The sequence below is a fragment of the Labrus bergylta genome, chromosome 15 (assembly GCF_963930695.1).
Source record: "Labrus bergylta chromosome 15, fLabBer1.1, whole genome shotgun sequence".
Lineage (NCBI taxonomy): Eukaryota > Metazoa > Chordata > Actinopteri > Labriformes > Labridae > Labrus > Labrus bergylta.
In genome coordinates, this window is record NC_089209.1 from 20,906,198 (window position 1) to 20,926,201 (window position 20,004).

At 41.5% G+C, this 20,004-nt stretch overlaps 1 protein-coding gene across 13 annotated transcripts in view; it reads left to right on the forward strand.

Moving 5' to 3' along the window:
* The window catches only part of nrxn3b (neurexin 3b), a 312,178-nt gene that overhangs the window by 275,416 nt on the left and 16,758 nt on the right, over positions 1-20,004 (forward strand). For 9 of the 13 annotated variants that reach the window (XR_010668727.1, XR_010668728.1, XM_065963432.1 and 6 more), the window contains 2 exons: positions 474-563; positions 2,270-2,580. Coding sequence is in view for 11 of the 13 variants with exons in the window: in XM_065963432.1 (XP_065819504.1) it covers positions 474-563; positions 2,270-2,580 (401 nt within the window). In the remaining 2 variants the exon portion in view is untranslated. The remainder of the gene's footprint in view (positions 1-473; positions 564-2,269; positions 2,581-20,004) is intronic. The other 4 variants (XM_065963434.1, XM_065963429.1, XM_065963430.1 and 1 more) reach the window with 1 other exon arrangement.

Sequence of the window (20,004 nt, forward strand, 5' to 3'; positions counted from 1 at the left end):
ATAGGCTCCAAACAAGTCTGCCCTTCAAATGAAGAAGCAGGTGGTGTCCAGTTGGTGAAATAGTCGCATTAATTACCCTAGATTAACTTCAAAGAGAGGCAGTCATGTTTAAAAACTGTATTACTGTGTCTTTATTATTTCTTATGTTGAACCTACTTAGTTTGAATGTATGATCTGTGTTTTTAACCTTTCTCTGCAGGTTGTTGTCTTTTCTATGACTGCTACTGATATGTGTTGTGCTTTAATGAATGGATATTTGGTTAAATATAGGTGTGGAGGTGCTGTAAAATATCAATTTAATATTTTTAAAAACTGAACTAAAGCTTGTTGAAAAAAAAAAAGAATCCTCATAAAGCTTTTATAAATATTTCTAAACCGATATAAAACTCTTCATAAACCACTGTATAAATGTGTGATGTCTGTTGCTGTTGCCGACTGTTTCAAGTTGTTTGTTAAACTTTCAAATTTTAAAGGCAACAGCGACATTGAGCGCTATCAAATGGCAAATAAGAAAATCCCGTTCAAATATACCCGGCCAGTAGAAGATTGGCTTCAGGAGAAAGGTAAATCTTTATCGAACTTCTAGAATGTTTTTTTTTTTTTTTTTAAATCTTTTTTATTTTCTGTCATTCCATCGGCTTGTTCCCTTTCAACCTCTGAGAATGAAAAACCACCCCTTAAACCCTTTAAAAATCAAGTAAAACCAAACGTTGTCTGATACTTCTTTTTCTTTTCCGTTTTTGTCATTGTCATCTTTTTTATTTTATTTTGTTGAATCATGGTGTCCAGTTAAAGGGACTGGGAAAATCTTTTATAAACAGTGAAACAATACGATTGTAAGTATCAAGTACTCCTTTTTTTTGCTAAATTGACTGGGAGAAGGCATTATCAATGCTGCAACAGTCAGCCAATTGTTTTGAGAGGAGAATTATCTCCATTGGCTCAAATCCTCAGCAATGTTTGAGAACAAACTAATCAGCGGGTATGTCCCGTCCCCCCCCCCGCCTGAAAACTTTCCAAACAGCAGGTGCCTCTCCCTGCTGTAATTCATCTGATTGTAGTTATGCACATTACACATGATGAAATCCTCACTTGTTTGGTGATGGAGAGCTAATTGGAGCCTATTTGACAGTGAAGTATCAGCGAGCCTGCCAAGGTGCACTACTCCCTCATAGAGTTGTCTCATTCACTGAGATGATCAAATCAGCACCTCGTTTATGTTTACCAACATGTGCGGAGAATAAAAAGTCTCCTCCCCCTCTTTAATGACTTTTCTTTTTTTTCTTTTTTTTTACTCAACATAATATCATCATAAACTTTTTTTTAAAAGTCAAAATTTGCACATAAACATCTAAACCTTGCTCATAAAGTCCCTTTAACAACCGCTAAAGCACAGGCAGGTGTGAGAAATGTCATTACTGCTGCATGCATGACTCCACACATGCTGTTTCATTTTCGCTTCTGTGATATGAACGTCTTGTCCCTGTCATTCCATGCCTGACATATCCTTATTGTGCCAATACCGCAACATAACAAGCCTGCAATGCTATGCTTCTGTAAATTATACCAGTGAGATTTTTAATTATGATTCCTGTATCGTGAACGTTTGGTGTCTTTTCCATTTCATTATTAATGCATGAGCTGTGTGTTTTGACAACAATATTTAGGCTTTCCTAATGAAATTCATCATGACATGTAGTGAGTGTGTGTTGCCTGTACTTTATCATACTGTGCCAAAGCTTGTTTACATATTTATTCATTATTTTAGTGCGCGAGTCCAGAGAATATTAAGAGTGCTTGTGGAACATGTTTCTATTTACAAATAGAGATTTATCTGATACACCTGCATGTTTGGCACCTTTCTGATAATGCTGTTGTAGCTGCAGCGTGTGTCTTTCAGGGGTGTTTTTCTCGTTTATTAAAAGGGGAAAAAGCCTTTTCACTGTAGATAACATTGCAAATAGCTGCAGACTTTTATGAACATAGAGGTGGGGTTGTTTAAAACTGACACTGTAATTACTTTTCACAGTGAAAGCACGTTGCATCAACATTTCAACTCCATCTAAACTCATTTAATCAAGCAGTAAACCAATAGTGTTAAGACACATATTTAGTCATTATTACAGCTTTCCGTTAATGCATCCATTTGGCAATGAAGGTGTTGTTAATCATGAAGGCTATGCATGAGAGAACTAGAGCTTTTTATTAGATTCTCATTCTTTTTTTCATTATAAACATATAACACTTACTCCCGTCCCTCCTGCGCCAGGCCGGCAGCTGACAATCTTCAACACCCAGGCCACCATCTCCATCGGTGGAAATGACCGGAAGCGGCCCTACCAGGGTCAGCTCTCCGGGCTCTACTACAACGGCCTGAAAGTCCTCAACATGGCCGCAGAGGGCCACGTCAACATCAAGGTGAACGGCAGCGTGAGGCTGGTGGGAGATGTGCCGGCCAGCAGGGGCGCGGCACGCACCACCACCTCGGTGCCACCGGAGATGTCCACCACCTTCATTGAGACCACCACCACGCTCTCCACCACGACCACCCGCAAGCAGCGCTCACCACCAACTATTCAGGTAGGACTGATGGGACACAGAAAAGACATGTGTATCCCTCTGAATGTGTCTGATGCTAACATTAACATTAAACCCACATTTTCACACCTGTTTTTGCAAGCCAGGAGGGAAAGATAATAAACAAATTCAGGCCCGTTACTCACTTTGAAAGGTCCGCCTGAAGGTCCTGGTGTGCAAAGATAAGGCAACCGCTTCCTGGATTTAGCAGGATAATTACTGTACAGACCTGACACTGGTACCAGTAAGCAAAAGCCTGTAGTCCCCAAAATGTCAAAATACTTCACAGACAGTCATTGCAGTATGTTGTGGTATTCAATTGCATTAGTCTTTGTAGTAAAATTGATACATCCTTTCTGAGTTATCTTCAAACCAACCTCAATCTGTGTGTCAGATGGGGTTTTTTTCTCGATAATCACATTAAGTATGTGACAAATGGAAGAAGTCCTCTTGTTCCTCCTACACTAGTTTGTGTTATTGTGACTGTGCGTGGGTGGATTGTAGCCACGCTGCCTTTCTCCTTGCTTGATCGGTCAGGGTCGGGGTACTGTATTACTCGTTCAATTGAAGCGCTGCTGTTCATTGACGTATGTGAAGCAGTCATTATCACCGCTCCCTTTCTCCACGCTTCTCCCAACCTCTTCTTTGAGTCCTTCTTTCTGTCCCTGTCCATCTCTGTCTGTCACTCCTGCAATCCAGCCCAACAGAGGCCTTTCTCCAATATATCCTGAATCCAAGCCAATGACTGTCAACGCCCTGTTAAGAAAGTAATCACGCATTTGACACCCAGAGGACAAATTCAACCATTGACTGTTCATATTAAAGCAATAACTCTCCATGAGGAGAGAGCCAGGCCAGGTTTGTTGGTGGACGACAGACAGGGACCGCCGTTATCTGCCTCTTCACCTCACCAACTGATTGCCTGGCGTGTTTTGTGATGATGGCCCTTCATGTCAGTACTGCTGACACTTGTATTTCTCTATCTGTGCGAGTGTGGGGGGAGACCCGAGTCAGAGCTGTTAGGAAGCGTCTAAATACCCTGTGATTTGGACAGAACTGACTAAAAGTGTCACACGTTATATGTGAGGTTTGAAGGTCCGGAGCAAAAGAAAAAGCAGTGCATATCCATTGTGTCAGTAAATTTGCCATGATGATGACCGAGCTGAGATACATTACACCACCATCTCCGGCATCATATCAAGGTCACATCGGATAAGAACAACATGGCAGCGCCGGGAAAATGGCATTTTGTGTCACATATGCTATTAATATCAAAGGAAGTCAATATAGTCCTGCACGCTTTAAAAGAGCTTTTATACAAAGCGCTCTCTGTTTCAAGGTGAAAAGATGAAGCTATCCCTCTTTTGTCAATACCCAGGATGCGGCTTGTTGGATGATGCACTTTGGTAACTTAACAATAAAAATGTAGCTTTTTGCTCCCCCTAACTTTTCACTTTACTTTTGTTTGCCTTCTGAGAGCAAACCTTACTCATCCGTCTCCCACAACTTCCCATGGCAGCGTCTGCTTTGATTCACACCACCGTGTCACCGAATTTCATTTGCCAAGGCCTTTAATTTTGCCGTTCCCCAGCCGACTGTCAAAAATTGTGGCGCGAGAGGTAAGGAGAGGACCTGTACCCGTATGGCAGATTTCTCCACCCCTCAGGGTAGTTTAGGGGAGCAGAGGGAGTTTGAGCTATCATTAGTGATGTACTGCAGTGCTGAAAAAGAGCTATAGGTGTGTGACACAGTGCAGGACTGGAGCTGGAGTGCTGTGTGTGTGTGTGTGTGTGTGTGTGTGTGTGTGTGTGTGAGTACACAGTAAGTAGACTAAAGTAAGTGTGCTTTGGTATTTTCTCGCGTGTCTATTCTTTGGTCCTCTACCTCTTTCCGTTTCAGAGGTGAGAAGTGACGAATCCCCTGACATCCCAGGATCAACAGAATGAGAGACAGGGATGGGAAGTGGAGAGAGCCAATCTCACGCTTAATTAATGATAGCTCCACTGGGACGACCGAGACAGACATGTTTCATTTTCTTTTACTCTCTCTTTCTCTCTCTCTCTCTCTGTCAACGGGTTATTCAGCCTCTCTGTAGGTCAGGTGATCCCATTTAAGCAAGCAAAAAAGAGCACAGACATCACAAATTATATCATTTTGAGGTTTTTTTTCTTTTGCAGTTGAGATAGGTGCACCTTTATTTCATTTTTAGTTTGATATTTTCTGTTGGCTTCTCTGTCTGTATTTTCCAAAATAAAAGGGTCCATACCTGCCTGAAGCTGGAGAGTATTTGAAAGATATCATTGACTTCTGTCTCATCCATATCCTAATGAATATTATAAATGGTCTGGGACTTGGCAGTAGATTTGTCAATGAGCTGTCTCATTCTGAAATCCACTCACTGGCCTTTACTCCAGTGCTTGGCTAACTTTGAAGATTAAACCTTAGTCATTAGTCACAATATCATCCATTTAACAGTTGGAGCACTTCTTTTCAAGCTGTTAATCAGAGGCTGGTGACTAATGCTAACCATGTTAGCTTTAGCTTCATGCACTTGACTCTTTGCAAACCCTGTATTTGGGCATGGCACATGGAAATGCTGATATTCTAGTAATCAGATAGTTACTCTTTGCACAATGGACGTTGTTAAAACTGAAAAGTTTTACCCTTAACAAGTCTCACACTACGCAAAAGCTGTTGACTTTTTCCCATAAGATCATCATAAACTGTAATTAGTTCTTTATTGACCTCACAAGACAAGCAAATAAGGTCTTATAAAAATATGCAACAGTCAATATACATGAAGAGGAATAATGGAGTAAATATTGACCTTGTATAAACCTGTTTACGTAAAGCTGTGTTTTAGCTTCACTCAGACGGCAACCTGCTTTTATCAAGCGACTTGTTCCCTCTTGAAGAATAAACAGTTTGACATCAGCTCTTGAGAATCATTAAGGAAGTTACACAACATTCAATTAAAAGTCCAATCATGGATTGCAGCTTTAAAGGTGATCACCAACACTATTACACATTCAAGTATTGTGGAATTGTACAGCATATTGTATGTAAACATATCATGTAAAGTTCCACAATGAGCTTTAGACATTGTGAAAAAAAGGTGTGACACACCTGGACGGACCGGAGGAGGAGCCTATAACAACTCACCTGTCCACAGTATTCTCTTTTCTGTTCTTTAAACTTTTTTATTTTAGATTTCTCTTCGAGTCTTTAGTCAGCGCGAGTCAGGAATTAAATTTGACCTTTAAACTTTGACTTTAATATGGTGGTAAGGTAACCCTAGCACCAAAAATATCCACGGAGCTCTTGGTAATCAAGTTGCTTTGTGGGTGATGTAGACACATTGGGACACGAGGAATTTTAAGTGGAGTTAGAAGATGATATCTTTAAATCTGCTGCCTCAGTTTGTATACTTTCAACTGTCTTTAGCAAGTCATAAAAAGCAGAGAAACTACTAACTGCACCTTGATCTTAAGAAAAGAAAAGATGACTGATGTTGTTGTGCAGAAACAGAACATTGTGTTCCAGCATTTTTCTTTAATGACCTTTAGAAAAGAAAAGCCTCACGCCCACATTTTCCCTCATTATGACAGTGAGGTGTTGGCAGTTCCACCTGTGGTTTTAAAAAATTCATGATTTTTAGAGGCCTAATCTTTTTGTTCACCTTTGTGTAGAAATGCTGTTGTTGCATCACAGAAGTTCCTAATTCCTGTATGTACTCATAAAGCTGATGTTGCTCTTCAGATCCTGTTGGATATGTATCCAGGTGTTTTTATGTCTTTTATGTTATTCTCATAACCTAGAAGGTTTGGACGCTCCTGATGAGTAGTTCCAACAATCTTGAACTTCATTTACAATAAATCAAAACAGGTACAGCTTGATAAATGGCCCTCTAATCTCTGAATTTCTGCATAAATCTTGTTGAACCAAATACTGTATTTTACGCTCGCTGGTTTGCTGTGGATAGTCGGTTAGGGAACACTCATTTATGCAAGGCTCTCTATCATGGGAGATCAACGTCTCTCGTTCTCAATTAGCTCGCGCTGTTGGCCTGAGATGTTTGAGAACAATTAGGAAAGGAGGCTGCAATCTAGAGTACCATGGGGGGAGAAACCGCTGAGGGAAAGGCACTGAAAGTGATTTGCATGGTTGCCGTGTTAAAGAAATTGCTCGCGTCCATCATCTTCAACTGGCCTGGTGCTCAGGAGACGGGAAAATGAGAGGTAAATTGTTTGCGGTTTAATTGGTCTCTTTTTTCAGCTGAGAGTTGGGAAATAAGGCCACATCGAGGCGTTTGGATATGCATTGCATGATGACAATATGATTAGGTTGAATTGACATGGATTCTTCTCTGGCACAGTGTAATTTCAGTAATTTTAGATTATTTCAAGCTGTTAGGATAGATAGCATGAGGTAGGCAGTTACAGGAAAGTTTAGAGGGAGGGCAAGCTGCAGGAAGAAGGTCATGAACCAGAATCAATTCACACAGCTGCAAAGATAATATTTTGCACACTAAGCTCCCGCGATGCTCACTCGCCCTCCATTTTCTCCTCACTGTTTTCCTCGACTCGCTTCTTTTACGCCGTCTATCTCAAGCACATCAAGGATGTTGCTTAACGCCTGGGGATATATGATAATCACTGATTTATTCTCTCTTCAAGAGGTGGTGAGGAAGGCGCTGTTCAGCCTGCTGCGCGTCTCCACGTGGTAGTCTGCCAGATGATGTTTGATGAGTGTGTTCATCTGCCCGTGTGTGTGTGTGTGTGTGTGAGTATGCGTACAGGTGTGTGTCAGTGACTGTAGGCAGCTCCGCTCCTCTTCTCCACCTGCTGTCAGTCGTCTTTTCTTTTTAGTTAGTCAGTCTCTGTGATCACCTTCCTTGCGGAAGCCGCCCAGACCTGTCGGTAATTGTGTAAAGGTCAAACTAGTTTGCAGGAATACCTTCGTTTGCTTCTCTTATTTCTTCCTTACTTCCTTTCTCTGGTTTTTGGTTTTTTTTTTGCCAATATCCAGCTTTTACTCTGTGCAAGACACCCTTCCTCCTAGTGAATTCTGGGAGATGAATGCTGGTGGTCCACTATTTGCTCTGTAGGTCCAATTAGGAGACAGCGACTGATGAGGAGCCTGCTGCTGTGTGTGGCTCATTAAAGGGAAACACGCACACACACTTGCAGTTTGTACAGGGATCTCTTAATCATTGTCTCACACGTCTGCATACATGCAGAGCTAAATTAGGCTACTGTTACTTGCATATATTCTAGTGCGCGCACACACACACACACACACACACACACACACACACTCACACACACACACACATAAACAGAAACACAAAAATCTGTCAGTCGTGTTGCAGCTGCAGCCCCTCACAGTGTCAGAGAACAGAAGAACAAAATCAAAGGATTTTCACTGTCTAGTCCCCCCCACCCCACCACCACCACCACCATCAACATGACAAACTCATTCCAGGACTGTCATGGACTGTCTGTCTCTGTCGACCAAGTGTGTTCTCAACATTGTGAATGTCTGAATGAATTTTTCATGTCACTTGGTGTGAAGAAGACTATGTACGAGAAGATATTTCCATTAGACTTCTCTGTGTGAAGCTGCTTCTAGATGTTCACTTTTCTCTATCTGTATGGTCATGTGTGTGTGTGTGTGTGTGTGTGTGTGTGTGTGTGTGTGTGTGTGTGTGTGTGTGTGTGTGTGTGTGTGTGTTCAGGCTAGTTTTGTCTCACAGTGTGTGAGAACCAGCAGCAGGCTCCAGGGGTTTTGAACCACAGGGGTTTTTGTAATGGATGTCCCCCATGCCTCACAACACAGTTTATATAGATCCTCCGGGAAAGCTCTTGTGTGTATGTGTGTGTGTGAGTGTGAATGTGTGTTTGTGCAAACCCGCTGTCTTGTCAGCCTCCACTGTCACGGCGGGGCACCCACACACCAAGGGGCAAGCAAACACACATCAGTAACACAAACAGGAAAACACACACACACACACTATGCAGCAGTTTGTTTCTGTGCTGGACGGCAGGACATCAGCACACGCTCACAGGCTGAACCTCCTGCTGCGATGCCACCAGAGACGGCTGACTGTTTATAAAACCATACAGTACACAAGTCCGACTTATAACTCAAACCTACAACTGAGGCAACAGAGTTAACCACTTCCAGCTCAAAGACAATCATAGTGCTTAGGAGGACCTGTTCTCTCTCTGCAAATGCAATTAAACAGATCAATTTAGTGCAGATGTTTGAATTGCAGCATTTGTCTTTTACTTTAACTTGAACAATTGTGGATTCAAACACTTAAAAAAAACATCCCAGATGGCATTCAAAGTGTTACATGACACATCCAGATTCCTCCGCTTTCCATACAGATGTCATCTATCCCCAAGCACATGCCAGTAGACTTGCATGGATTATCAAAGTGGAACAGTCGGTATTAAATCCTGTGCCAAGCCATTTTAAGAAGTGGCAAGGTTGCTGTGAGAGCCCAGACTCTTGGTAGTGTTTAATTAGCTTTTTTTTCCAGCACAACGGTTCTGGGAGTAAAACTATTATAAAAGTTAAACTTCTACTGCCAGCATTTTTTTTTTTCTTCGGCACTCTTGCAAGTTACTTTATAACAAACTCAGGAAGTTAGTGCCTTTCCATAAGAAGTTCAAACATTTGACTCAAATCCAGTGCACCATGCTTTATGCACCAAATATCTTTAGGTATGTCTGTATGAAGGGGCTGCCTGAAACTGTTTCCCTGTTGACCTTCAGGAGAGAACACTTGTGGGAATGTTTCCATGACAATGATAAACATTCTGTGTCCATCATGGCGGCTCTGTAATAGCGGCTGCTGCCATGAAAGACACGGGACGTTACAACTATAAAATTAGAGATTTATCTGGCTTTTATAACTATTAGAAATATGAGAAATAATGTAAGTACTTGACTAAGAAGGAGTGACTCCTCATTTATTGCTCCAGAAAATGTGTCTGTTGTTTACAAAAACACTTTTCTAGTTCTAATTCTTACATTGATATTCCAACATGTTTGTAAATGCTGTTATAAAAGGAATACATGATAATAAAAAAATAAACAAGTAAGCAAAAGTATGATATTCATTCATTAATTATGTCAACACATTTTAACATGTTGATAACACGGAAACAGCTTTAACACCCTAACTACAGCAAACATTTAGCTTAAATGTGTCAAAGAAACATTCACACAGCTCTCATAAGGTTTCACACACTCTATGTTGTCTCTGTTTAGTCGAGATTCTTGGTAATATAAAGTGACACATTGTGGTTAAAGTAGACCAACAATAGCTGGGCACAGTTACTGCTCACAGCAACAAGAAGTCCTCCTCATTAAGAGACCAGACTGGCAAACTTAAGTAACTCTGAAGAACAACATAGCTGACTCATAGATGTGGTCGTCATTAGCTAACAAGCTAACACAAAGTGAAAAGGAGATGGGGCTGAGAAAGGTATTTTTGTTTTTCAAATGCTAGCTGCTTTCTGGTGCCGTCTGACTTTGTGTCAGGCGAGGCTAAATATGTCTCAGAGATAACATATTGAACACAACACAGAACTGTCACATGGCTCTCTCCCTGAGCTGTGTGCTACATGCGATGATAAATCAAAACTTCAGGTGTGTTTGGGTCTCGAGCCACAGCAGGGCGCACAGACCCGCTGAATTATTCCACAGTAATAGTAATGAATCTCTGCACATGGCTGTATTGTGAATAGATGTGCTGCCATGCCTTTGCAATGCGCTTGAATTTATGCCTGTATACAAGCGCGAAACAGAGAGTGACAATATTCTTTTGAGAATATTCACAGATCTATATATTCATAACTGTCTCTGTGTGCACAGAACGCACCATGCGTCTAGCAGAGTCAATAGGATTTAATTAAATATGTATCACACAGACGCAGCCTTTGATGTTTCCCGGCTATAATGCGTTCTGTTTCATTGCTCAGCTGAGCTGTTAGCAAGGCCCAGTAATGTTTCTCATCTGTGTCCACAGAGACATGCTGCAAACTACAATGCAACCTGTTGCTCTTAACAGCATTAAGTGAAAGATAATTGCATGAATCTATGTGACTGTGCGTGCATGGTGAGTCATCCCAGTATGTGTGTTAGCATGTTGTGGTACTGTGGGAGGCCCCGGACGTACAATACACTTGAATAATTTCTCTATTGGTTAGTGATTACGATTCAACTTTCATCTTCTAAAAAGAGACTAAATTGAATGCTTAATTTGGTTTGTGCTCATTAGGAACTGAAGCCTAATGGGACCTCCGGCTAATTTGGGAGACGTGAGGCTGCCAGCCACAGCCATTACAGAACGCCTACATTGATTTGGTATTAAAGCCTTGAAGTCATAATAGCCTTTGACTGTGAGGAATGCAGCAATATTGAAATGGATTGAAGAGGGAGATCAAAATGTGGTCCACAAGGAGAGAGTGCAAGGTCTAATTTCATCTGCTTGTTTGAGACTTCACACATTCTCAATAGAAAGCCAATAAGCTTTTCAAATTGGACATATCGTTTTACTTATTGATTGTATTGTTGCAATTAGTGAGGTCACTCAGGTTTATTCTTGAAGCCCTTTGCGCATAAAGGCTTTCCCGACAACATGCAAACGAGCACATACCAAGAGTAAGCCGCTAAACAGCAATTGTATGTGGATTAGAGTATTTGTAACAGAAAACCACCACAATCACAATATCTTAGATGTACTATTGGACACACTGATTTTTGGGACGGCAGGGATTAGAAAATAAATCTTGCATAAATAAGCCTAGCAAGCTAAATCATAATCTAATTATTTCTAAATATCCAAACTCAGAACTAAAGAGACCAAATTACCTCAAGCTTTGTTAGAATATATGTATTCATGACTTTATAACCCCGATCTCAAGACGGCATCAAGCACTGAATCAAAGAAAGAGACATCAGAGGAAACCTATGGAGTTTACAGCCACAGAGCAGCAAATATTAAACATAAGGAGGTATCTGAGGAATTATAGACAAGAAGAAGAAAACAGGCCGAATGGTGAATGTGAAGAAAGAGTTTATTTGGCAGCACTTTAAAGGCCACCGCATTGAATCTGACACCAATACATGTGTTTTTCTGTGTTCCTTGTTTGTTTCTTCTGTTAGTTAATATGGAGCAAAATCCTTTTCTTATCATATGCAGTCAAGCCCAGTACAGTGCACGTGTTTTTAAATGTCTAAACTGGTTGTAGCCCCTTAAAAAGTGAACATGTACTTCTCTGCTATCACCTGCTTTGATCTTAATTAGGGATGCACAGATGCATCGGTACAACATCGGTATTGGCCGATATTGGTCCGGTTAACAGACAGATCAGCATACCTGCAAATAATGTGGCATGAACTGATGTCAGTAGCCGATGTTTATTTTTAAAATAAACTTCACAGCAAGCGGAACCGCATGTATCAAAGAGGATTCTTGTAAATGACATAACCAAACGATCGAAATAAAAGTGGCTCTGGATGTCATCGGAATTCTTTACAAGCTTCCAAAACAGTGACAGGAGAAGATTTATCAAAATATTGCACGTTTCGATGTGTTTGTGGTTTGGATGTACCTCAGCATGTGTGTGTATGGGTGCTTGTGAGTATTTAATGGAGAAAGGCAGACAGGGGAAGGAGAGAGGAGGGCAGATTGTCCACTTAATAATCGATCCTGGATGGTGTTGATCACTCGCTATCTGGAAAATAATTATACAAATTAAAAGTCCAGCGAATGTTTTTCCATCTGTTTGCATCAAGCTTGAAAAGGCACTGTGGACTATGTATGATCAGTGATGTATGACGTCAGAGTGCCATTAATCTGCAATCATTTTTTTAGCGTCATAATTATTTTAAATGATAGCTCTCTTGAAAATAACTTTTCAGTATTACTGTGAAAGTTATACAATTTTGATCCTGCTTTATGAATCCAAATGTCCTGAGAAAAAAAAAACCTATTTACTTCAAAAGTCCTGGTTGGACTGGAAGTCTTTCTTTATGAAACATACTGGAGTCCGTGCAGAAACACTGTTACCTTGTTGTGAGGACCGGTCTCTGCCAATGTCTTGTGATCTGCAGTAAAATGGAACTATTTCCATTCCTGTCCTGACTCCCCCCCTACCTCCTATTACCCCCTCCACGCGCTCTCATCTCCTCTCTGCCTCTCCTTTGGTCACAGCTTTCAGCGCAGCTCACCGCCACATCCACATGAATTCTGCACTTCCTCTTTGAAGGGAGAAGGACCACAAACGGTAACGCAAACCTTAACTCGGAGCTGTAATCGCTGCTCCAATTTCACTTGAGGACGGCATGGACTCGCATAGAGAGGAGACATTTCCTTCCATTTCTCGTCTGCTTACCTCACATGTACCTCTCCGCCTGTCTCTCCCCAACACCACCTTCAGTCTTTTATCCACTCTGTCTGTCTGCGTGTTCACGTACAGTACGTGTTTGTGTGTGAGTGTGTTTGTCACAGGGCTTCCCTGATGACCTTGTACACTGCGGCAGGGGGGTGATTAAGGATCAGGGCCAAAGACCATTTCTTTTTCCATGGGAAGATGAATGACCCTGTTTGAAAGTGGCTGCCTCTGGCCTCAGGGCAATTAGAGTTTGCTGTGAGCCAGCAACCCTTGCTGCTGTGTACAAAGGCAGGTCCTTGAGAAAAAGAGAAATACTCGGCACATAACCCATTCTGCTGAAACCAACACGGCACGCTGATGGTGAACAAATTAAATGCGTTTTCTGTTTTTTCACCTTCCCAGCTGTTTTGCCTGCTGCTCTCCTCGCCAACCTTATTCTATTTCTTTATTAAATGTGGATAGAAGAAAAAAAGTGCTGACTACAGGAGGCGGCAAAGAAAGGCCCACCGAGGGTGCTCATTTTGAAATATCAATATTTGATCTAGGGAATGATTAAGCGTGTGTCTTTGGCCTTACAAGTTGATTCTGGAGCTCATTTTGTTGGAATTCATCCTCCATTTTGACAGAGAAGGTTGACAGAAAGACTCTCAACCTTTTTTCACGACCTGTGTTTGCTTTTGATCGTTCAACAGCACAGTTTATAAAGATTAAACATCATGCTCAAATGTTTTATTGAAGTTCCCCTCTATGTTCTTTTTAGGATACCTCTGTGCTGCCGTTTTCATTCCCCACCTTTTTTTTTTCTCTGATAAAGCGTCTTATCTGTCACAGAGCAGGGAGCATGAGCAAAAAGAATTGTGGCAGCCTATTGATAGGGATATGGCCTAGCGCCATTGATTCCCCTTGTAATACAAGCTTCTCTCTTGTCAGCCTGTCAGAGCCCAGATCGGACATGATAACGCGCACATCAGACGGCCGTCAATAGAAAGGCGAAGCTTCCGCCGCGGAGATGACTATCTTATTTTGGGACGAGGGCTGCTGGAGTGGAGGAATGGGAATTATTGAGAAGAAGAAAGAGGAGATGGGAGTGGGAGTTAGTCTGACCTCTGATGTCTGTCGCTCTTTGAAAAATTTTCTCACACGGAAAAATAGTGTGCAGTGTGTATCCTCATCTAACACGTGTGAAATATATAGGTATATGTCCGAGGTGGTGGAGAAGCACCTGAGGTAAGAAGTTGCATTGAATGGTGCGTCTCTGATTCGCCCTTGCCTCAGCGATGTCACTTTGATCTCTGAACATGCAACCACATTGGATATCCATGGCAACTGACTGCCAGGATGGGGCGCTGGAGGAAAATTGATTTGTTTGGGGTCTATTCCCTTCAGTTGAAAAAAAAAATCTGCTTTTGCCATTGGGCTTTCTGGCATTGTAAATAAACCAGACTGGGTTTGAGCGTGAGGCTATAATGTGGATCTATAACTTTGTGTCTCTTCCCTTATTCTCAAAAGGCTTCGTTTCTCAGTGTTTCCTTCACCCTCTGGGCACAAAAACATGTGAAGGTCATTTGTTATGATAAGACCATGGTGCGTTCAGGAGCAACCTCCAGCCCCCTCCCTCCCTTATGATATGACTCAGTGTGTTGTACTTAAGCGTGTGTGCTTATTTTTCTCCCTCGCCTCTCCAAGATACAGCACTGTTGGCGCTCATATTTCATGTCATGTTTGTAACCCGGGGGCCATGGCTGCTTTTTAGCCTTTACACTGCTTCTACTGACCCAGGGGAAAACTACAGACAGTGGTCGAGTACATTATGTCTTTCTTTTCCCCCTGCCGAGCACAAGCGGCTGCTTTGATGTGCCCCATCAAATCACCATCACGCTCAACAGAATATTCAACTGCATCCACGGCCGCAGCTGCAGCAGCTGCTCCTGTTGCCATCCATGTGTTTAATGAGTTTTATGCCGAGTTGAAACATTCTCTGTGTGATTAGTATGAATGTTGGATAATAGCTGTCAACACATATTAAGATAATGGAAAACCTGACAGCTAGTTGGTCATCAGTAGATTTAATCAAGAAGATGTTTCAAACAAACTAGCCTTATTTCAATTTCTTCCAAAGGTGAAGTGCAACATTGTAGATTGAGATGTCTGATATGACTCCATATTGTGTTCTTCTGTTGCACACAAGGTGATTATATGTATTTATCTTCTTCATAGGTGCAGTCTGCTGCAGCTTGTTGTGCTCCTCTTCTGAGTCAGGACATATGCTTTTTATGGAAAGTAGTCATGTTTTAGCACGCAAATGTTCTGAGTTCAGTCACGTGTATTCTTAGTCTGAGGTGTAAAGTGATGGTGTGAATGTACTCTCGCTCCTGCAGGATCCTTATTAGCTATGCCTCCGTAGTTAAGCACAAAAATAAAGATAATCTGAAATACAGAATTTACACGGAAGGGAAAAAATGCATCACACCTTTTTTTTTTTTTTCGCCCTCAGTTTGTTTGACTCGTGTTTGAGCCACGTTAGCTCTGCTTTGCTGGGAAACCTGTAAAGTGTGAAAAGTGTGGCCCCGGCTATATTGAATAGTGGATTTTATTTGGCTGTGCAAGAAATCTGTCAGACACCGGTTGCATTTATCTGCTCGATGTAGCGGAGCGTGGCAGCCTGCAGTGCTGCTGCTTCTGCTATTAATATAGCCAGAAGGGAACAAGGGCAGAAGTTTACAGTTTGTATTTGTCACTGGCTTCTTTTTATGAGACATCTCCTGCTCTCATGACACAAAATATTATGAAATCAATACATTTAGATTAATATGTACAATGAAGGAGTTAAAGGTTACTTTATCATCCCTCTATACTGAAAGGGTTAGAAAAAGAAGAAGATAAACTTTATTAATCCCTGAGGCAGAGGAGATGCTTGTCAACAGATTTGGCGGGCGACTGCTTGGGGCCCCAGACAAGAAGGGGGCCCCTGAGGACTAGCAAACTTAAACCAAAGCAGTGGCCCAAAATATGTAGTGCAATGACAGTAGGAAATCTCCGTAAGGGGCCCCATCTGACTCTCTTCCTGCTAAGCATTGCATTATTGTACAAAGCATAATACACAAACATGCACAAACAGGGTCCAATGGACGAGCACTAATGGAGAGGTGTCAGAGTGAGGGGCTAAACACAAAAGAGCAATAGGGACCTCTCCAGTGCACTGAAAGCGAACTAGCCTCTTCCAGCAACCAGTCGCAAATTCTATACTTTGGTCCATACAGAGACTAGAACCGGTGACCCCTGCCAAGACTTGTGTTCCCAATCCAAGTCTCTACAGACGGCTCCACTGCTACCCCTGTGCCACTATAAATGCATCTGTTGGTATTTGTAATTCAATGTAAGTTCAATCTTCTCTGCAGTAGCCTTTCTTTACTTTCCATCCAAATTCTCAATAAGTAATACATTTAACTTAATTAATTAATTAATTAATTAATTAATTAATATAAAAGGTCCTGTTTTATCCACAGGGGTCGCTAAAACCTACTCAACCATAAGTTCCTCACAGGAGCTTTAAGCGAGCTAAACCAACAGCTGTCTTTGTGGGGGGGAAATGTCTTCCAAAGGTTCAGTTTAAGCTTAATATGATGTTTCAAAGTTTTGTTTTTTTTTTCAAAGTGGGTTTATTCCCTTCTTAGAGTCAAATTTCCTCTGCGACTTTTTCTCTGGCTCCGTTGCAGCAAAGGGATAGAGACACAAAGAAGTAATTTTCTAACACAGTGTCTATACAGCCCCTGTGGGAATTGCAGCACATAAGTAGAAGAGCAGCAGCAGCAGCTTCAGTCCTCCATCAGTGTCTATACAAGCTGCATTCATGCGCAGTATAGTGTGTGTATCCATTGCCTTTAGCAGGTGTAAAAATATGCTTAGAATCTCAGGGTTATTACAGACACGACAAACAATAATATGGGATTACCCAAAATGTTCTTGGATTACATAAAGGCATCGTTGGGTGCTATAAATTAGAGTGATTCTTGCTAAAAAGACAGATTTATTCACGAGGCTTATATTCCTCACAGTTCCATCTTATTGCAGAAATACTTCTCTCTACTGGACATGCACAGGTTAATTTCCCTGTGGTTCAAAGATTTTAATAAAAGACGTGTTGGTTTCCAGGGCTCCAGGTTTATGGTTAATCAATCGTGCAGCCTCTTTGTTCACTCTGAGGTCAGGCCTGACTGGTGATGTAGCATGCACTCCATTCTGCTGCTGAGGTAATTGCAGCTCGGCCTGTTAATGGTGTCTGCATTGCTGCTGGCTGATACACAGTCGTCAGTCCAGACTTCCTGATTAAACACCGCAGAAGCTTCGTGGACACGTCTTTGCACATTCTCCACTCTGTCTACGCCAGAGCCATCAGCTGTGAAACTAAAAGCTTGGTATTTTGAGACTCGTCTCTCAAGGAGGCTGTCTATCTTTATCGATCCCTGGTGTGATCCTGGTAGTTGATGTGCTGAAGTGGTCAGAGGTAAATGCTGTTTTAATGAAGTCTGCCTATTGATTTGGCTGTACTGTTTGCTCGTGGAGTTAAGAATTTTAGCAACACTTGTAGGCGGGGTAATCAGGATAATCAGGCATGATGCACATAGCGTGTGAATTATGTCCTGAAATCATCGTGTATGATACGCTTACTTAACACACAGGAAGTACAAAGAATGCATGTACAGATCAGAGCTTCAAACACTCACAACAAACCAGCCTGTAAATCCATCCGTCCATAACCATCTAAAAAAAAAATGACGATTTGTTGAGAATAATTACACCAAAAAAGAAATCACTTTGCTGCCAAAACATAACCCACTCTATGTTATGGAGATTTAGACGTAGAATTGGATTTCCCCAGCTGTGAAATCAGTTTTTGTAGTCCTGCTGGCCAACCGCATCATTCTGCCATACCACGCTGTACTCTCCCACCGCGGCATACACATGCAGTTTTTGCCTTTTCCGCTCCATGAGCTCCCTTTGCATTTACAGCATCTAGCCTCATGCTATATGTTATTATCGACGTCTCAGGTCGACTGAGAGAAGACTGTAAGCTCTGTGTGTCACTTCATTGGTTTTGCATTAGCCCAAATGCGTAGAAATGGCACCCGTAAGCCTTTCATGAGAAGCACTTCAGCCTGAACCGCTGTGACTGGCAGAGATACATCATGTGTTTATGAAAAATGAATCAGGCAGCACAATCTAGTGGATCTACAAATGTCAAACATCACACTTCAAAAGCCCTCTTCAATTTCTCCGAGTGGAATCAAAGTCGCTGAAATGAGAAGGTCTCTTACTCGGAGTCACAGATGATTTTCAATCAAGTGGGAGAGTGAATACATTGACTGAGAATGTATCCTTCTACCATTCAAATGCAACCTTTGCGATAGACGAGGTGAGGCAGCCAGTCCTCCTCTTTCATGTGGATGGGCTCAGCGATGAAGTGCTTAATGATTTTTTTGGAGGCAGAAGTTCTGCAGTGCTTTCCAGGGCCTCGGCCTCGGCGAGCCAACAAGTCGAGGGAGCACTGAGGATATAAACATGTTTAATGAGGATTACCTTGGGGTTAGAAACTGTGCAATTTTCAACTTATTTAATGAATTAACATACCACAAACCTTCTGAGGATCGTTAGAGCCATATCAGTCCTTGTAGGAATGCTGCTTGAGCTCGTTCCTTTACTACCCCATTTCCTTAAAGGTTTGGACAACATATCAAATGTTGAAATTGGGAAATGTCGTTGTTTTCAGAAAAACATATGGCCATTTTTAAATTGATGCCAGCAATACCTCTAAGAGGCTGACACAGCGGCAAGAATGAGGAAGTTGACATACTTAAAGAAAACACTTGGTGGAACATCTCACAGATGAGGAGGTTAACTAGAAAAGATTGGGTTAGATGTGGTATAAAAAGAGAATCAAAGAGAAGCCAGAAGCCTGAAGTACCAGGTGGGGTTCACTACTGCTGGAAAATAATGCTACAGTTAATTATAAATACATTTGCTGATTTTATCTGAGCCCATTAAACAGTTAGCCAGTTGCTATTTGATTTGCGAATATTTACATGTTAACTGCAATATCAGACAGTTTGGACATCATAGAAGCTCACTGCCAGCTCACCTGTGAAGTGCACACCATGTTGTAGGGCTAAGTCTTTATCACAACAACCCAGTTTGATTTCAACGCTGGCCCTTTGCTGCATGGTTTTTCCGTCTCGCTTCAAAAAAAAAAAAAAAAATAGCGTAAAAAATTCAAACAGGAAACCATTCTGCAGACTTTTGGCGCCAACAGCAGGTGGGCGAGCATATTACAGACACTTAAGTGGTATCATTTGTTGCATTAAAAGGAGTGAAAAAAAATTGAGAAAGCATTTCATTGGCTGCCAAATTATTCCCAGAATGCACAATAGGTTACAAACGTTTTTTCCAGGAATCGCCAAATTCAAAACACAAGTAAAAATCATCTACAAAACTATTATTTGTGTCACTTTATTGCCAGATATCAACATATGAGTGATTATAAATGAAAGACACAAGTGGTTAAATCACTTCACAGTCAGATTTGGCACTCACATTGAGCTCTGGTGATACATTAAACTTAATTTCCATCTCCGTGGAAACACTGCTGTGAGCCACACTGAGTTAATCAGTGTATATTATAGTATAATCTATATGTTTTAATTAGTAACGTCAGATCACATGAGGGACATTTGATCCGTCGACTCACTGCTCATGTGGACTTGATTTGACTCATAAAAAAGCTCCTAATCTGCAGAGGCACACACTTAATCGGCTTTTGAATAATTACCATTAAGTAACGTCCATTTTACAAATCATTTCAAGGGAACATCTGGAACATGATAAGGAGGGTCCTCCAGCTCATTTGAAAAGGGCTGTGGGGTGACTTCAGACAGAGGAAAAGGTCAGAAAAACATGTTCTCATCATTGTTTTATGGAATATAAAATCGTGCTGCTCATTTTTAGCGTACAATCTCAAAGTG